This window comes from Lithobates pipiens, unplaced genomic scaffold, assembly GCF_037356315.1.
Source record: "Lithobates pipiens isolate NorthernLeopardFrog02 unplaced genomic scaffold, aLitPip1_a1.2 Scaffold_13, whole genome shotgun sequence".
Lineage (NCBI taxonomy): Eukaryota > Metazoa > Chordata > Amphibia > Anura > Ranidae > Lithobates > Lithobates pipiens.
This window is the reverse complement of record NW_027507718.1, coordinates 527500899-527521663: the sequence shown is the minus strand read 5'-3', so window position 1 is coordinate 527521663 and position 20765 is coordinate 527500899. Positions and strand designations below refer to the sequence as shown.

Below are 20765 nucleotides of genomic sequence, written 5' to 3'. Positions count from 1 at the left end.
GGATAATGCACCATGTCACAAAGCTCCAATCATCTCACCACTGGTTTCTTGAACATGACAATTAGGTCATTATACTCCAATGGCCTCCACAGTCATCAGATCTCAATCCAATAGAGCACCTTTGGGATGTGGTGCAACGGGAGGTTGGCATTATGGATGCGCAGCCGAAAAATCTGCAGCAACTGCGTGATGCTATCATGTCAACAGCTCTCGAGTCCCGAGTCTCGGCTCCACTGATTCACCACACCGGGGGGCACATCACTGAAAGCACCTGTCCCGCATGTGCTCCGGGAACTGGTGCAGCAGTCGCCCACTATACTATTGTGAGTGACAGCCACCTGCCTGCAGGTGACACTTAACAGCCAATGGAGCCTAGGAGCAGGGACATCCGTGTGGACAGAGCCATACTGATATGAGGTCTGTCAATGTAGGGAGGGATTTACACTATGGGGGTTACGGGGGGGGGGAAGGTTCCACTGTTACATTGGGATGATTACATTGGGGAGGGGTTACACTTTTCCACTGTGGCTGATTACATGGGGGGGGGGGGTGAATACATTTGGGGGTGATTACACTGGGGGAGTAATTACACTGGGGGTATTTACATGAGGGAGTTCAATAGGGGATTATGCTGGGGAGATTACACCATGGGCAATTAAATTGGGGGGGTCTTCTTTTACATTGGGGGAATTACATTGGGGGGTTCCACTTTTACACTGGGGGAATTACATTGGGGGATTTCACTTTTACACTGGGGGTATTAAATTTGGGGGTTCCACTTTTACACTGGGGGGATTACATTGGGGGTTCCACTTTTACACTGGGGGAATTACATTGGGGGTTCCACTTTTACACTGGGGGGATAACATTGGTAGGGTTCCACTTTTACACTGGGGGGATTACATTGGGGGAATTGCACTGGAGGTATTACATTGGAGGATTTATATGGGGGGAGTACAATAGATGATTGTGCTGGGGGATTTACATAGAACAGGATTACATTGAGGAGGAGTGCTTTAGGGCAGTACACTGTGAGGATTTACACAGGGGAGTACAGTGGGGGGATTACACTATGGGTTATTAAACTGGGAGAGTACACTGGGGGAGATTTACACAGGGGGTGTCACCCCCATCTGTGACAGCCCATGGATTGGTGCAACCGTGCAAGCAAGCACTGACCGCATAATTTACAGGGACTGGTTTGGGGTGCCCACCATGACCGTGCACTGCCAACCTGAAACGAGCATTCCAAGCGCCCTGCACTAGCCTGATCAGGGACCCAGGGGGATGACGCCAACCCTAGAGACGCCACTGTTTACCAGCAGGAAGTAGATTGGATAATTGGATTGTAAGATAACATAAGGATGCCAGGCCCTTCCAGCATTTGCTGCTGACGAATAGGGGTGGGCGAATGCTTCGGCCCGAGCATAAGTTTGGGCCGAACTTTCGCTGTCCCCCCCCCCCCCCCCGAACCAACCACAGTGCATTGCACCACTCAACACTGCATTGCAAGCCCTGATTGGCTGAAGCAGTGAAAGCTTCAGCCAATCAGGGCACAGAGCACTATCAGAGTCATGATTGGACACTGTCAACATGACTTTCTCCAATCATAGCTCTTTCCTGCCCCACAGTATAAAAATATTTTTCAATGACAGACATTTTCAGTGTGATTTTGGCATGGAGAGAGATAGAATAGGTCTCTGCTCAGTGCTATACTGTGCTATTTTTCTTCAATTGTCAGTGTAGAAGTTAGTGTCAGTCTAGAGATAGTGTGAGTGTAGTGAGGAGGACCATCATTCAGCTTTGCATAGTGTGCAGCTAATGTGCAGCTAGATTAGGGACAGCTCAGATAGTTTCACTGTAGTGTAGTGAGACTGCGTCAGTAATCTTTACATTAGTGCATAGCTAGAGTAGGGACAGTTCAGATAGCGTCAGTGTAGTGATGGTTGAACACCTTCTATATGATTGCGTTACTGCCAGTTTAACGGCATTTACTTCTGTGTATGTTACTGCCACTTTAACGCCATATAGTTTTGTGCGTTACTGACAGTTTAACGCCATATAGTTCTGTGTGCATTACTGCCAGTTTAACGCCATATAGTTCTGTGTGCATTACTGCCAGTTTAACCCTATTTACTTTTGTGTGCATCACTGCCAGTTTAACGCCATACAGTTCTGTGCGTTACTGTAGGTTTGGCGCATTATATTGCAGTATATTATAGTGTATCTGTGGAGTGTGTCTGTGTAGTGTGAGTACTCAAATTAAAGTGCATCAAATACCTCTTTTTCATTGATTAAAGTGCATCTACATACAGATTTCCACTTCTTCATTACATTTGCTTATAAGCACCGCCCCCTCCCTCCTAATAATGTCTGGGAGGACAACAAGGAGAGGCAGATGTTCCCTTGGCACTGTAAGGCGGCCAGCCACAAATGTCTCCACAGGCAAAGGTGGACGTGGTGGTCAGTGCTCAGGCAGGGCATAATTTCCTCTGTTAAGTGAGTTTGCCCATGCTATTCAGCCACAGCATGCAGAGGAGGTGGTGGACTGGCTTAATAAACCTTCCTCATCCTCCGTCACGTAAGCAGAGACAAGTGTGCAGTCCCCTGCAGTTGCCAAAGTGGATAAACCTGCCTCCTTGTCCACATCTATTCCTGCCATAGCCCCAACATTAGCCATTGAGTTATTTGACCACAGCATCAGCCACTTGCTCCTTGATGATGCCCAGCCATTACTGGATTCAGATGTCGATTCTGAGGTTGAGGGTGACAGGAACATGAGCCTAGAGAGAGGGAGGAACACTGGTAGACAAATTGGCATTCCTGTTCCCCAAGCTGCAGTGTATTGGAAAGTTGTCTCCAGTGGTAATGATGAAGATGGAGGAGATGGAGATGATGATGATATTGTCAAGTTGTCTCCAGTGGTAATGATGAAGATGGAGGAGATGGAGAAGATATTGATAATGGAATGAGGACATCCTTTCCTCTCAAGGCCCACTTTATCCAGACACCATCATTCCTATGTCACAGAAAACATAGGAGGAGAGAGGGGAGGAGGATGAGGATCTTGGCACTTTCATAGGCTTTGAAGAAGAGGAAGACGTGTCAAACTGTAAACAATGGATTTCCAACCCCAGGACCCTTGGGAGTAGTGCGTGGCTGGGAGGGGGAAGTTCCAGATGCTGTCATCCCGAGTGACTCAGAGGAATCTGCTTCTCAAGCCTTGGCAAATTTGAGGCGCATGGGCAACCTCATGCTTCAAAGCCTGCAAAAGGACCCACGAATATGTGGCATAAAGGAGAAGGATGATTACTGGTTGGCAAATCTCCATGACCACTGTTATAAAGGGAAGGTCTCAGAACTCATCCCATCCCCACAGAGAGTGCAAAAGGTAAAATCTCTTGAGGACACATTAAAGAGGATTTTATTGAACGTTTTTCCTGACTCTAGTAGGATTTTATTGAACGTTTTTCCTGACTCCAGTAGGTTAGTGTCGTGGAAAATGTTGTTTTGAGTCTTCTGTTGGTCAAGAGGGGAGTTTTGGAGAAGGCGTCCGTAATTTTTTTACTCCTCGCCGCCCAGGGCTGTCAGCTTCCACATCCCATCGGCAGCATCTGCATCACACGGTGGACGATTACCTTGGGGCCAAAACAGAGATGGAGAGCTTTCCAGCTGACGATCCACTTACTTACTGGGTCATGAGAATTGACCACTGGCCAGAACTTGCCCAATATGCTATTGAGTTGTTGGGCTGCCCTGCATACAGCGTGCTTTCAGAATGGGCATTCAGTGCTGCAGGAGGTTTCAGTACTGATCATAGAACACGTCTGTCCACAGACTCCGTGGACCGTTTGACTTTTATAAAAATGAATCAGTCCTGGATTACCAGCTATGAAGCCCCTGATGCCGATGTCACCGATTAAGTCTTTTTGGGATGTGGAATCTCTGCAGGACTTTAAGGCTGCCTAGCATTGAGGGTGATCAATCATTTCATCTGGAAGAATGTTTTTGTTATAGGTTTCATGGGCACCCAAAGACCAATTTTTCAGCACCTGTTTGACAGATGCATATAATTGCAATTTTTGTTGCCTTCATCAAGAGCACCTCTATAGGGTTGCAGTGGGAAGGCGCCCTCGACAACCAAAGAGTAATTTTCAGCACCTGTTTGGCAGGTGCATATCATTGCAGTTTTTTCACAGCACGTGCAATTCTTGCTTTCATCAAGATTACCTCTATAGGGTTGTGGTGGGAAGGCACCACCCACACCCAAAGACCAATTTTTATGCACCCGTTACTTCCATCCAAAGTCGACGTGACAACAGAATGTATCAAAAAAATCTCTAATCAGTGCACTACATTGTGGCCTCATCATACACAATGGCTCCCCAGCTGTTGCTGAGTAAAATAAAGACAGCTTGCGTGGAAAATGTCTTTTTTTTTGGCTTTATAAATGCAATTATTTCTGCAGCAGATTCTAGACATGGTACAGATCTGCCACTTTACAGGTAGACTAAGGGGACCCCCCCCCCCCAGGCACTATATTGGAAGGAATTTTTCATTTTCAGGCTTTTACTTTAAAAATCAAGAAAATCACTGCTCATTTAAAAATGACATTTTTCACAAACTTTTATTTTTATTGATATATGTCCCCCGGGGCAGGACCTGGACCCCTATAACCATTGTATGCCCAATTACTTGCATATATATGCTTTCAAAATGGGCACTTTAGATTTTAGACGTTTGGGTCCCATTGACTTTAATAGGGTTCATTATTCGGGTCGCGGTGTTTGAAAGTTCTGGTGCGAACTGAACAGGGGTCTGTTCGGCCCATCACTACTGATGATTGGACAATGCTATTGTTAGGTGTGTAATCCTAGATCTGTACATCAAATTGGAGCTTGGTTCATTATGAACAGGGCCGGGACAAGGGGTGGGCAGGAGGGGGTGGCTGCCCTGGGTGATGTGGTATCATGAGAGGTGGGGGCGCTGCGAGAAGATTGGGGAGGGGATTTGTGTTGGGAGGGGGAATTTGGGGGATGGCAGGGGTATGAATTGTTCTAGGAGGGGGGAATGGGAGCTGGAAGGGGGGAATTTGGATTGAGGGAAGAAGATATGTACTGGGATGGAAAATTTGAGGGGTAGAGGATTTGTGCTAGGAGAAGTGTTTTTTCCTGGGAGGGGGGGGGGGAATTATGCTTAGGGGGTGCACATGAAGATTAGTGCTCTTTTTTCTTTTTTGGGGGGGGGGTTTAGCTGACCCATAATGGAGGGGGGAGCAGTTTGGCATGTTTGCCATGGGCTCTAGATGACCTTGACCCATCACTGGTAATGAAGAATACACAGTACCACCATTGTTTCTTACCTTACATTACATGAAGCTGCCTCTTTAGCCGGCTTGAGGAACCAGCCATGCTGCGCCCTTCGGCATTCACTGCCGGTGATCAGCTGGTCATTGTCCTGATCCAGGGACAGGAAGATAGCACGGGCTCGCTCCCGCTCCTTGGTGGATAATAGCCGCAGCAGAGAATTCTGTTCGGAAAAGACACAGTTGGCTATTATTATAACTTTATGTTCAGAAAGCCATTTTGTTTATTTTTTCTCTTTACGTTTGTCACCTTTGCACTTTTGTTTGTGACTTCTTTCACTGGTGTGGTTCCTCGGGCCTATCCTAAAGGAAGTGTGGCCATTAGGTCCCTTCCTCGACCTGAACTGGGTGGGGTCTCACTTCGGGGGAGTACCTCAACCTAGTACTCGTTGGTCAGCTTCGGTTGACCAAGAAGAACAAGGTTCGCCAGGCCTTTTGGCTAGGTGGACCATGTTTGAAACCTTGTCCCTGTCGGGAGCCTTGCACCCTGGGTGGTTCAGGGTAAAGTCCTACCCCTTCGGAGGGGGTGGACATATGGCACACCCTTAAGTGCACTTTTTTGTGTGTGTTTCGCATGCACTTTTTTGTTCACTTGTGGATCACTTTTTGCGGACCACCGCAGGGGACAGGAAGGTCAGCCAATCACGTCACAGTGGTCACATGATCGAAAATCTGTTCCGCCAGCTACAGATCATTAGCAGAAACCAAGTGCTGTCTTTCACAGCTCGGTCTCTGTGGTGGGGGTGTGCAGTGAGCACGCTCTCAGTATGGAAACATCGGACAACCAGTGACTCATATGTGCAGCATGTTAAGGCCTAGCTTCTTGCCATATGTTGTGTGTGTTGTAGGGGTGGGGGGTAGCACCCTCTAGTACTAGACTAGTGTAGGTACATTTGTATTTGTGAGTCATGGTAGTTGTGTGAGTCTGTTAATTGTGTTGGGTTACTGTAGGTTAGGCTGGAGGGATCTACAGGTCAGGCCTCTGGTACCTCCCCCTAGTTCTAGATACTTGGAGAAGCTTCTGGAAGCTAGTGGGTGGAGGCCAGAAGGTGCTATTCTGCGCATTTATGGGAATCTGACCAATCCCCAGGCAGGAGGCATGGCTGGATGGCTGGATCAGCCCTTACATATTGTGAAGCCTGGTCAGCAAGGGGGAGTCGGGTGAACGATAGAGGCACCTATACCGTGTAGCTTGGGAGGAGACCCTGGGGCTGAGGGGGGTTTTGCCTCCAGGCTGGGAGCTGAGAGAATGGAAGAAGAACAGATGGATCTCCACTAACCTACCGTCTCTTCTAGGAGATCCCTGACTTGCATGGAAGGACCTGGGCAGCAAGAGGCCTAAAAAATTGTCTCTTCTGAAGCAGCAGGATTTCAGCCAATCATGGGACTATTGCTATTGGCTGTCAAAGTAGTAATGTTCTTGCAACTATCGAAAAAACCAAGAGTGGTGTTCTAGGAGATTCCCAAACTCCATCTGGAGCATGACACCTCTGTAAATAAAAAAAACCCTTCTCAGATGTACCCATCATATCCAAAGACCAATCGGCAGGGAGGGCTCACCTGGGTGCGCAGTTTTTGCAGCAGGCAGATGGACTCATGGGACAGGAAATCGGCCCATTCTATCTGTCCCTTCTTCTCGGGATCCATGGAGGAGAACTGCAGAGTGGCTTGTTCCTCCAGCTCGTCACTCAGCTGCTTCTCCTGCAGACGCCGATTCACCAGATGTTTGTAGTGCAAGAAGTCATCCAGGGTCAGAGGACATTCTGTGTACAGAAAGCAGGGGGCAGCAGTGAGTACAGCATTCCACACATTATTATTATTACTATACAGGATTGATATAGCGCCAACATGAGGGCAGACTGTATAATTACAATACAAATCAATACAGGAGGAATCAGAGGGCCCTGCTCTTTAGAGCTTTTTGAACATTATATAGCTGTGACATATACCGCAGTGCTGTACAGAGAACACCGAGCCAGTTACATCAGTCTCTGTACCAGAGGAGCTTACACTCTAATGTCCCCCCCCCCCCCCCCACAGTCGCACACCATTGTTATTATATATTTTTTATAGCTCTGACATATACCGCAGTGCTGTACACAGATCACCAAGGGATTTCCATCTGAGACCAGAGAGGAAGAGAAGGGGGTGTGCCAGTCAGATTGCTGATTACAGGGGGCACTTATAGTGCTGATTAATGGGAGCATTTATTGAGTGGCGATTACGGGGGCACTTACTGAGTGCCGATTACAGGGGGCACTTACTGAGTGCTGATTGCGGGGGGGGGGGTACTTATTGAGTGGCATTAACAGGGGCACTTACTGAGTGCTGATTACGGGGGGCACTTACGAGTGCTGATTAATGGGGGCACTTACTGAGTGCTGATTACAGGGGGCACTTACTGAGTGCTGATTACGGGGGGCACTTACGAGTGCTGATTAATGGGGGCACTTACTGAGTGCTGATTACAGGGGGCACTTACTGAGTGCTGATTACGTGGTGCACTTACCGAGTGGTGATTTCAAGGAGCACTTTCTGAGTGCTAATTACAAGGAGCACTTACTAAGTACTGATTACGGGGGCACTTACTGAGTGCTGATTACAGGGGCACTTACTAAGTACTGATTACGGGGGAACTTACTGAGTGCCGATTATGGGGGGCACTTACTGAGTGCTAATTACGTGGGGCACTTTCTGAGTGCTAATTACAGTGGGCACTTACTGAGTGCTGATTACAGGGGGCACTTACTGAGTGCTGATTACGGGGGGCACTTACGAGTGCTGATTAATGGGGGCACTTACTGAGTGCTGATTACAGGGGGCACTTACTGAGTGCTGATTACGTGGTGCACTTACCGAGTGGTGATTTCAAGGAGCACTTTCTGAGTGCTAATTACAAGGAGCACTTACTAAGTACTGATTACGGGGGCACTTACTGAGTGCTGATTACAGGGGCACTTACTAAGTACTGATTACGGGGGAACTTACTGAGTGCCGATTATGGGGGGCACTTACTGAGTGCTAATTACGTGGGGCACTTTCTGAGTGCTAATTACAGTGGGCACTTACTGAGTGCTGATTACAGGGGGCACTTACTGAGTGCTGATTACGTGGTGCACTTACCGAGTGGTGATTTCAAGGAGCACTTTCTGAGTGCTAATTACAGGGGGCACTTACTGAGTGCTAATTACAAGGAGCACTTACTAAGTACTGATTACGGGGGCACTTACTGAGTGCTGATTACGTGGGGCACTTACTGAGTGGTGATTTCAAGGAGCACTTTCTGAGTGCTAATTACAGGGGGCACTTACTGAGTGCTGATTACAAGGAGCACTTACTAAGTACTGATTACGGGGGAACTTACTGAGTGCCGATTACAGGGGGCACTTACTGAGTGCTGATTACAAGGAGCACTTACTAAGTACTGATTATGGGGGCACTTACTGAGTTCTGATTACGGAGGCATTTACTGAGTGCCGATTACAGGGGGCACTTATTGAGTGCCAATTTCAAGGAGCACTTACTGAGGGCTGATTACATGGGGCTTTTACTGAGTGCTGATTAAAGGTGGCACTTAGTGAGTGCTGATTAACGGGAGCACTTACTGAGTGCTCATTACAGGGGGCACCGGGTCCCTTTTTGGACCACACAGTCATATTTAGTCACAATAGCTGTAACAAGAAAGTCTATGTAAGTCAATGACAATGGAAGTTTTTAGTATAAAGTCTTCCTGACTTCGTATTTATTTCTGGGACCTCTGTTGTTTTTTTAATGGGTTTTCCGTCTTTTTTTTAATAAGATTTGCTGCATTGAAGTTCTCAGTGTTTTGCATGGAGACAAAACGCCTTTTAATTTTTTGTTCTGTTTATCGCCCAGCAGAGGGAATCCTCACAGTCTTCCTCTGACAGCTGCTCTTTTATTCTGATTCTATAACGAAGGAGGTCTAGAAATGAGAACGTTCCTATAAACCCCAGTGAGCGGCACTGGAGGATATACTTGACATCTCCAAAATCCCAGTCCTTCTTTCTTCCCTGGTATCACAGTTTTGGCTTTCCGCCCGCTCCCCTCCACCCAGGAACACACTGCCCCACCCCTCCCCTCCCCTCCCCTCCCCCGATCCTCTGCACCAGATGTTCCATGCTATTGATTGCTAATGAAATGATTGCTGCTTGTAACAAGCCCGAGCAGAGCGCACAGAGCCAGCTCTAATTAGCCAATTAGAAACTGAAAAGTTGTACGCTCAGCCGCGGCACACAAACAAGAAACATGGTTACTGTTGAGATCGCTTGTAGCGCCGCGCAGTTGTCTATCCGTGTGCGGGGGTGCCCGCTTCTGGTGTTTGATTACATTACGGAATATAAACTCATCGCTACACTATTGCTACGTTATGGAATTCTTCTTGGCGAGAGGATATCGCCTGAACATTTGTCTTCTCAGCGCAAATAAACATGTTTTAGTTGGCCAAGGTAACCGCTGTATGAAAGCGGACCTGGCGTCAGACATGTTTGTTCGTGATTAGTATGATGTGCTAACTAATGCATAACATTCAGAAGTGTGTCTGCACAAAATAAGCATAGCTATTTGTTCATTGAAAGTGCATGTATATTCGTTTTGTGTAAATGGAGGCAAAATCAAATGTTCTCCAGCTAAATTTCCTGTAATACAAATGTGTGAGTGCAGAATTTACCTCAATATAGCCACTAGATGGCTCTAAAGAGCATACTGCTTTTCTATGATAGACCACTAGATGGCGCTAAAAGCATCCTTGTTTCCTGTGATAGGCCACTAGGTAGCTCTAAAGAGCGTACGTATTTCCTATGATAGGCCACTAGATGGCACTAAAAGCATCCTTGTTTCCTGTGATAGGCCACTAGGTAGCTCTAAAGAGCGTACGTATTTCCTATAATAGTCCACTAGATGGCACTAAAAGCATCCTTGTTTCCTGTGATAGGCCACTAGGTAGCTCCTAAGAGCGTACGTATTTCCTATGATAGGCCACTAGATGGCACTAAAAGCATCCTTGTTTCCTGTGATAGGCCACTAGGTGGCTCTAAAGAGCATACATATTTCCTATGATAGGCCACTAGATGGCACAAAAACCATCCTTGTTTCCTGTGATAGGCCACTAGATATGCTTATTTCCTATGACAGGCCATTAGATGGCGCTAAAAAGCATACTTGCTTCCATTAATAGGCTAAAGAGCATAGTTATTTCCTATAATATGCCACTAGATGGCGCTAAAAGCATCCTTGTTTCCTGTGAAAGCCACTAGATGGCTCTAAAGAGCATGCTTATTTCCTATGATGGGCCACTAGATGGTGCTAAAAAAGCATACTTACTTTCATTGATAGGCTAAAGAGCATAGTTATTTCCTATGATAGGCCACTAGATGGCTCTAAAGAGCATGCTTATTGTCCATGATAGGCCACTAGATGGCTCTAAAGAACTTACTTATTTTCCATGATAGGCCACTAGATGGCTCTAAAGAGCATACTTACTTTCATTGATAAGTTAAAAAGCATAGTTATTTCCTATGATAGGCCACTAGATGGCTGTAAAGAGCAGGCTTATTTCCCATGAGAGGCCACTAGATGACTGTAAAGAGCATGCTTATTTCCCATGAGAGGCCACTAGATGACTGTAAAGAGCATGCTTATTTTCTATGATTGGCCACTAGATGGCTGTAAAGAGCATACTTATTTTCCATGATAAGCCACTAGATGGCTCTAAAGAGCTTGCTTATTTTCCATGATAGGCCACTAGAAGGCTGTAAAGAGCATGCTTATTTCCTATGATAGGTCACTATATGGTGCTAAAAAGCATACTTACTTTCATTGATAGGCTAAAGAGCATGCTTATTTTCCATGATAGGCCACTAGATGGCTCTAAAGAGCATGCTTATTTTTCATGATAGGCCACTAGACAGCTCTAAAGAGCATGCATATTGGCAGTAAAAACAAGCACATTTTTAGCACCCACCTCGAAATTTTCTATATTATTGACTTTCTCTTGACTAGAGGACGCTGGCTGAACATGTGGCTTTTCATCAAAAACAAAATGGAAAGGCGCAGCGGCTTGTATTTTCGTTGACCATGGCAGCCGTTATATGAAAGAGGACCCAACATCAGATATATTTGTTCAAATAAGTTTAATAAAAATCTATAGCTGTCTGTTCATCGAAAAAATGCATGTGAATTCTATTGTGAGATTCGAATGTGTGCATGTAGAAAATACCACATCATGGCCACTAGAGGGAGCTGAGGAGCATACATATTTTTTATAATAGCACCACCTAGAGGACATAATGTGGTGTATTCTATTTTCACAAAATTGAACTGCAGAGAGTATAGCACATAAACGTTCGACTTCCATTCTGTGCCATACACACAGGATGAGTTTATACACAGTTTTGATGGATAAACACATTTTTTTATAACTACACATGGGCAATGGAGGGGTGGTAAGAACATAAATGTTACTACCCACCCCAGAATTTAAATGGCGGCAGGAGGGGTGAATTCACCTGTCAGACTCACTCATTGAAGTGAATGGGTCCACACTGCAACCCCGTGCAGGATACAGATATGACAGTTTGTTATTATTATTATAATTTATAACTGTATATTAGTATTATCATTATTATTAATATTTGATTATTATTATTATTATTATTATTATTATTATTATTATATAAAATAAAAATGATAGATATTATTATTATTATCATTATTATTATTATTACTAGTATTATAATATAAAATATAATTATAGGCATTAATATTTTTTTTATTATTAATGTTATGATTACTTTTATTTTTACTACTATAATTATATCTCTACATAATTTATTTTATGGTTTTCAATATAATTATCATGATTTATAACTGTATATAATAATCATAATAATCATAATAATAATAATAATAATAATAATAATAATAATAATAATAATTATTATTATTATTATTATGAATAACTGTATATTAATATTATTATTCAGATTTTATTAGTACTATTATTATAATATAAAATATAATTATAGGTATTATTATTATTATTATTATTAATACTTTTAAAACTATGACGCTACATACTTAATTTTATGATTTTCAATATAATTATTATTATTATAATTTATAACTGTAAATAATAGTAATAATAATAATAATAATAATAATAATAATAATAATAATAATAATATTAATAATAATAATAATAATAATTATTATTATTATTATTATTATTATTATTATTATTGTTATTATTATCAATAATAATATAAAATGTTAATATAAAATATAAATATAGGTATTATTATTATTATTATTATTATTATTATTATTATTATTATCATCATCATCATTTAAAACTGTATATTATTATTATTATTATTATTATTATTATTATTATTATTATTATTATTATTATAAAATATTAATATAATACAAATATAATTATAGGTATTATTATTATTACTTTTATGTTTACTACTATAACTACAACTCTACATCATTTGTTTTATGATTTTCAATATAATTATTATTATCATTTATAACTGTGTATAATTATGGCTATTATTATTATTATCATTTTATATATTTCAAAGTAAAATAAATGTAAAAATAATAAAGTACGCAAAAAAAAAAATACACAAAAAACACTTGCATGGGATTCATTCTTAATTAACTAGTTATTAGGCTATTTCCCTTTTAGGTCAGATGTTCTCTATTCATAAGAATAGCTTGAATCAGGAAAATACCACATTTTGGCCACTAGATGGAGTTGGCAATCGTTACAAATTTTTTTGTTCTTTTGATCATTAGCTCCATCTAACGGGCTAATAATGCATTACTTTCCTGATTCACATTATTACTATCAATGAAGAAGATCTGACCTGAAGGTAAAATAGTCTTACCAACATCTGATTTTTCTGTCCACAGCACGGAAGGAATGTGCATGCAGCTTCACAGGACAAATAGCTCCGCAAATTTGTAAAATTATAAATACACCCCTTATTGAAATAAATCAAACTAACCTTAATACAGCCCCCCCCCCCCCAAAAAAAAATACAAAAAAAATTGTATTTCTACAAAAAAAAGGAAAAATCTCAATAAAATCCTATGTAAAATAAAAATACAAAATATACTTTTTTTCAAGACAATTTTGCTTAAGCAGCTCAACGTTTGACTTTGGCAAAATGTCACCATTGGCAAAATCGATGTTGTCAACTTTCTCCTCTCATAATTACTCCCTAGCAGGGACGCAGTAGACCGAGCAAGAGTTTTGAGCATCGTCTGCATTTCTCGGTGTATGCCGGGTTTGAATTTTTCAGGTTGAGTCCTCATAACGTTGACAGATCCTCAATCTATATCTCATGTAGTCCTACTGATCATCTAGAATAATTTTATTTAATTTTATTTTTATTTTATTTATTTTTACACTGCCCTTTAAAACGATTCTATTCCCTGAGCTGTAAAAACGGAATACCAGCTCAGCATCCCTTCCAATCCCCCCAGAGCGGAGGACGGCGACGCATTTCAGAAAATGCTGCATGGAGTACTTTTCGGGACGTGATGACGGAGCAGAGCAATTAGTGTTCAAAGTTTTGCCGAGCTGATGTCAGGTTTTACGTTGGCACTTTCAATTACGAATTTAGTGGTAAAAATTCCACCTCTCTTCTCATTCCAAGGAAAGCACGTTACACTTTTCAGCTTCCGCAGAGGGGCATACCTAGGTATCGTGGAGCCCCACCGTATTTTCAAGGGCCCCTGACCGTACGACCAAACCCTCGCTCCTCACAACCTCGTGTCCCAAGTGCAACATCTGCCGTTATAATTGAGGTAAAGGTGAGCTAGGAATGGAAAATTCCTTGTGGTGGGGATTTGGCGGAGTGAAGTCCATCAATTGTCCTACCAGAAAACTCTACAGTATCCTGATTGCCACCAGACCGGTTCCGGTATCACCAGACCAGTGTAAGCCGGCAACAGTGTTAGTGATCACCGTCAGTGATGGTTGGCGGCAAGCAACCACCCTTCCCGGTCAACCAGCAGCACCGCCACCCCCCACTTGCTGTAGGTAGGTCGGTTGGTCGGCGGTCGGGTCACTCGCACCCTCACCCCCCTGGTCGGTTGGTGGGTCGGTCATTAAGCCCGGTATTACCCCATCTAGGTTGCGTGCAGGGAGCGGGTTGGTTGTGGGCTCCTACTAGCAGCAGGAAGGTTGTGGGTTGCGGGCTCCTACAGGTGGCGAGTGGCAGGCAGCGGCTCCTGAGCCCTCTTCTTCATCACAGCGGCTTCCGCCATGCGTAGCCTCCCTCCACCTTCTAGGCGTCCAATAGGATTGCCTGTCCTTTCAGCCAATCGGGTCAAAGGTCTCAAGACCCACTTCCTGATTGTCCGGGAGGAGGATCAGTGTGAGAATAGAGAACATTCATTCGCTATTCTCACACAACTGGGTGTACTCGGAGCGCAGTGCTCTACGCCCCGAGCCCATCCTATTTTGAAGCCTATTAGAGCCTTTGGCTCTAATCATGTGCTTAAAAAAACACCCCCCCTATTGGAATCCATGGTACGGTGCCCTGCATGTAGATCAAGGGGCCGGACGCATGGATAGGGAAGGGATTGAGGCATGTGCGCCCCTAAAAGATGGGCCGCCGCTGACCACCACCACACCAGTACAGTGTCAATGGACCAGTGCAAGCCAGCAACAGTGTACCCGATCACTGCCACACCAATCTCAGAGTCACCAGACCAGTGTAAGCTAAAAACAGTGTTCCTGACAGTCTACGTATTTTAAAATTTCCCATCAGATACAAAGGCCATAGCAGTTGGGAAGCCTACAGAGAGATTTGGAGGACCAGGCACAGAAAGACACAGCATGCCAATGGGTGTTGGAGGATAGGATGACCATGGATGGTGGTGCAGCCTGGCAAAGGCACACAGATCTACAATCTACTCTTTCCTTCCCACCTTTACTGGGATCATGGCTCACCTGGGATGACTTTACACTGGCTGAAGGTCTCATTCAAGCTGTACATCTCCTCCTCCGTCAGCAGTAGGTTCAGATTGTCCTGCAATGAGAAACACACCAATTATTTCATACCAATACATGAAAATAATGTCTCCAGATTCATATTCGGCATCCTTTACCAGTTTGTTTCCTTTCTTTCTAGGTTTACGAAATCGAATTTATGTTACAGGTAAGGTTATTTGTTTTTGCTTGTGTAGCACTAAACCTTCGGGGGCCGGTGATTGTTAACAGCCACCCAAGCAACAGTTCATTCACTCCGGTCTAGGAGTTGTCTGTTTGTGGTTTATTGCTGGTAAATTCAGGAACATAATGGGGATTACGGCATGGGATACTCTGAAACGCTCCACAATAGTTGATGAACAGAGGACATTCTTTCTAGTTGTGGAAATAACTAATAATGAACAGTCCCAAGCCCCGCAGCTGCAGACCATGGGGCAAATCTTAGGCCATCTGGTTACCCCCGTGCCAGTGCGTAACTATCGGTACCCAGCACACACAAGGATCAGCTTGAGGTCACTACTCACAAGTCCCCCAGGATAATTTTCCCCTCCTAACTGCCTTTGGAACCAAAGATGGTGCCACTCTTGACCACATCCCGTGTGGTGTGGTTCTGCTGTCAATTCTGAGCAAAGTCCATTTGGGCCTTAATTCCTGGGCTTAGAGCAGCGGTTCAGTCCATGAGCTGCCTGGCAGCAGAAAGCACCTCTGGAACCTTCCTAGGGAGAAAGAATCCAGCTCTCCAGTGTCTTAGCCCCTGTACACACGGTCGGAGATTCTGACGGAATGTGTCCTATCGGACCGTTTTGTCGGATATTCCGACTGTATGTGGTCTGCATTGGACTGTTTCCGTCGGAATATCCGACGGACCAAGTTTTCCAACTTGCTGGTAAAATTTTCCGACAAAATGCTCCTATCGGACATACTCCGATCATGTGTAGCCTGCTCCGACGGACAAAGTGCCACGCATGCTCAGATCAAATTCCTAGACCAAAGCTATTGGCTACTAGCCTGAACGCAGTCCCGTCGTAACAAATAACATCATCACGCTATGTACAATCGGATTTTCCGACAATTTAGTCTGACCGTGTGTATGCAACATCACTTCCGGACCTCTTCCGGAATTAATCCGTCGCAATTACTCCGACGGATTTGCTTGTCGGAATCTCCGCCCGTGTGTACAAGGGTTTAGACTATTTAGCAACATTCCAGCCCTCTTCTGGACATTTCCTATCCAGGCATAGACTGGATTCCAATAAATTTTCAGGCCGGTTGATTTGAATCTCCTGCCCTAAGCTCTAGAAGCTTCTTCCAAAGGCAGAAGGAAGTAATCAAACTCCCAGCCTGTGAGACCCTGAAGAGGCCAGAGCAAACGATTACTGCTCTCAAAACTCCCAAAACTACAGTTAACATGAATTGCCTTTAGGCACTGAGGTAATTCTCGTGCCTCCAAAATGCACTGGAGTGAAAAAGTCCTTAACGTTTGCTATTTAATCTGTTTCAGTGAAAGTGTGATGCCGTGTACGCAAGATCGGAATTCTCGTCGGAAAAAACTCTGATGGTTTTCCCGACGGAATTCCGCTCAAGCTCTCTTGCCTACACATGGTCACACCAAATTCCGATGGTTTAGAACGCGATGCTGTACAACACGTTCGACGGGACTAGAAAAAGGAAGTTCAATAGCCAGTAGCCAATAGCTTCTATCTCGTAGTTGAATCTGAGCATGCGTTATTTTTGCTGTGTCGGAATTGCATACACACAATCGGAACTTCCGATAGAAAGTTTTTCCATCGGGAAAATTGAGAACATGCTATTAATTTTTGGCTGGCGGAAATTCGGACAGCTAAATTCCGATGGGGCATACACAAGGTCTCATTTTCCGCTGAAAAGCTCTTATCGGTCTTTTTCTGTCCGGAATTCCAATCGTGTGTACGTGAAATAAGTCTTTGTTGCGTTCCTGTTAGGTTGGATGGCATCGTGGATCCCAACTGTCCTGGACTGGCTGGGATATTTCTGCATCTTGGACCTCAGTCCTGATGATACGATGCACCCCTTACACATTCACATATCTGGGGCCTTCTGATTGTTAAAAAGTGGTTCCAGGTTCTGATGAGGTCCCCACCCTCAGAACCCCACAACCACCAGGCCAGGGTTGCGGGGAAGAGGACCTTGTCCTCACCAACATGGGGACAAGGTACTTTGCCAAGGGGGCCCCCTGGTAAGGTATCCCCCATTTCGTGGGTATAGGTCTTCTGTGGTTAACAACATGCAAAAAAAACTGCATGCTCAGATAAGGGTCTGCTATAGTTTTTGGGTAATTCACACTTTTTATTTCTTATTTTTTATTTATGTTTTGTTTTTTGCTTGGGGTCCCCTTTGACATCCATACCAGACTCCACTCAGTTTTTTTTCTTTTGTGGTATCCCTGATTTCCATCATTTAGGACAGGGATCTGCAATTAGCAGACCTCCAGCTGTGACAAAACTACAAATCCCATCATGCCTCTGCCTCTGGGTGTCATGCTTGTGGCTGTCAGAGTCTTGCTATGCCTCATGGGAATTGTAGTTCTGCAACAGCTGGAGGTCTGCTAATTGCATATCCCTGATCTAGGATAAGGGTCTAGTATGAATGCAGGGAATCCCCAACTGCTTTGTTTACAAACAGAAGAGGCTTGGAGCTGTCATTTGCCAGCAATTTAAACTGCAAATGTCAGTGTTGCTGTATTTGGTTGTATACATTGTACAGATGTGCCGAAACTGAATTTTTGAAACATTGTTTTTTCCTTTGGTACATGTCCCCTAGGGCAGTGCCCTACCCACAAGCAATTAATTTGACAATCCATTGCTCATTAACCTAGAAAATGACGATAACAGTTTTTTTGACATTCAACTCCCTTTGAATTCAACAGGGCACGGATTCAGCACCCAAATTTTAGTCATGTTCTCCAAACCCGGCTTGAACAGAATCCTGGACATGGGTTACTCTTGTCCCTGCTGCTTGCTCTGACCTCTGCCCTGACGTCATCCTGTTTCCTCAATGTAACAACCCTGCGCCAGCAACTGCTTAGTGGGGCAAACCTGAGGTTGCCAATCTCGTTCTGGGGCCACTAGGGTCTCTGGTCCATCACTCCTTGCTGGTTGCTTTGGTGAAGACCAAACTGTGACTTAATCTCTTTAACCTGGAGGAGCCCGCATCACCTGCTAGGGGTGTCACCTGTAACATAGGCCACTTAGACATCTCTATATGGACCACTTAGAGTGCAATGTAGAGGCCATAAAACAGAATGTGTAGACTGTTTAAATCTCTATACCAATATAATTAATAGGTAACAAAATGTATACATTAGCCATAAAGCTGTAAATACGGATCAATTAGAGCTGTATGTAGGGACCAGTTATACTGTAAATGGGCCACTGAGAGCTGTATAAATGGTCCACTTAGAGCTGTGTATATGGACAATTTAGAGCTGCATAGACAGTAAGGTCCAGTTAGAGATGCATATATGGACCAGTTATATATGGCCCACTAAAAGCTGTACTGTATATATGGAGCACTTAGAGCTGTATACTGTATATGGACCAATTGATGTTGCATATTTAAGGACAACCTAAACTGAAGATGTATGTGGACCACTGAGAGCTATATATACAGTATGGACCACTTAAAACTGTATATGAGGACCAGTTTTATATATGGACCATTTTGAGATGTATACACTGATCAGCTATAACATTATGAGCACTGACAGGTAAAGTGAAGAACATTGATTATCTGGTTACAATGGCATCTGCAAGCGGGTGGGATATATTAGGCAGCAAGTGGATATGTTGTCTCTGAAATTGATGTGATAAAAGCACAAATAAATGGGCAACTGTAAGGATTCAAGCGACTTTGACAAGGGCCAAATTGTAATGTCTAGACTACTGGTTCAGAGCAACTCCAAACTGCAGCTCCTGTGGGGTGTTCTTGATCGGCAGTGGTCAGGACCGGACAAAAGTGGTCCAAGAAAAAAAAAAAGGGCAAAGGATCATGGGTGGCCAAGTCTCATTGATGTACATGGGGGGGTGAAGGCTGGCTGTGTAGTCCCATCCAATAGAAGAGCTACCGGAGCTCAAATTACTGAAAAACTGAATGCTGGTTCTGATAGAAAGGTGTCAGAACACACAGTACATTGCAGGTTGTTCTGTATGGTCATGGGGCCCATGCTGCCCCATGTCCACAGCCAAATGTGCCTACAATGGGCAGGTGAGCATCAGAACTGGACTACGAAGCAATGGAAGAAGGTGGCCAAGTCCATTGAATTCAAGAATGGTTTGAGGAACACAGCAACGAGTTGGAGATGTTGACTTGCCCTTTCATTTCTCCAGATCTCAATCCAATCAAGCATCTGTGAAATGTGCTGGAAAAACAAGTCTGATCCATGAAGGCTGAACATTGCAACTCGGAGGACCTGCTTCTGAAGGCTTGGTGCCAGATACTACAGCATACTGTACCTTCAGAGGTCTAGTGGGGTCCATGCATCGACGGGCTATGGTGGGTGGTCAAAATGTCATGGCTGATCTTTGTATATGGACCCCTTGGAGTTCTATATGAAGAACACTTAGGGCTTTATGTACAGACTGTAAAGAGCTCTATGCATAGACAACTTAGCAATGTGTATGGACATGTTTGGCTATGACATTTATTATCACGCTTTATTTTTTTTTTTTGGCCAATAATTCCATTTCATAGAATTATTACCATAAATGACATTCTGTATTGCTAACACCTTTTATACGGCTGGGTCATTAACATCAATAATATCATTGGATCATTAACATCAGGGTCAGTCCATAAATGGTTTGTCCTGTTTCTGGTAATTAACACTTGGTGAGAGAGACACTCTCATTATTGGACTCCTGTATGGCGTTTGGCTCTCCAAAAGGAATATATTTAATGTTGATATTAAATCGATGCATTGGGCTTTCCAAGAACCAAGGAACAATGTTAATGCACAAGAGGCTGTATGTAATTACAGTTATTTATCACAGCGAGCCATTTACTGTAGTGTCTCTATATTAGACCATGAAGGGTCGGGAGACGCATGGCTTGCAGTGATAAATTATTTATGAACTTGCTTCCTGTATATACGTATACATTTAATCACACGGACTCCATAAATGAGTGGGGTGGGATGGGGCGGTCATGGCTCAGTGCCCTGGGATGGAAATGTAATTATTCCTACATTATACTGAGGCCCATGATGGTGTAGAAGTGTCGGGAAATCACGTAACACTAGCAGGAAACTATAGTAGGGGGAAGGTGATCTACTATTATTGTGTTTAATATACAGGATTTATTCCACACTAACATTTTGTGTGGAACTTTACAATA

At 43.7% G+C, this 20765-nt stretch overlaps 1 protein-coding gene across 1 annotated transcript in view; it reads right to left on the bottom strand.

The window, feature by feature from the left end:
• PHF24 (PHD finger protein 24) overlaps positions 1–20765 on the bottom strand; it is a 344156-nt gene that overhangs the window by 21500 nt on the left and 301891 nt on the right. The window contains exons 4-6 of the mRNA XM_077478135.1: positions 15357–15435; positions 6926–7128; positions 5363–5529 (exon numbers count right to left, since the gene is read on the bottom strand). Coding sequence (XP_077334261.1) covers positions 5363–5529; positions 6926–7128; positions 15357–15435 — 449 coding nt within the window. The remainder of the gene's footprint in view (positions 1–5362; positions 5530–6925; positions 7129–15356; positions 15436–20765) is intronic.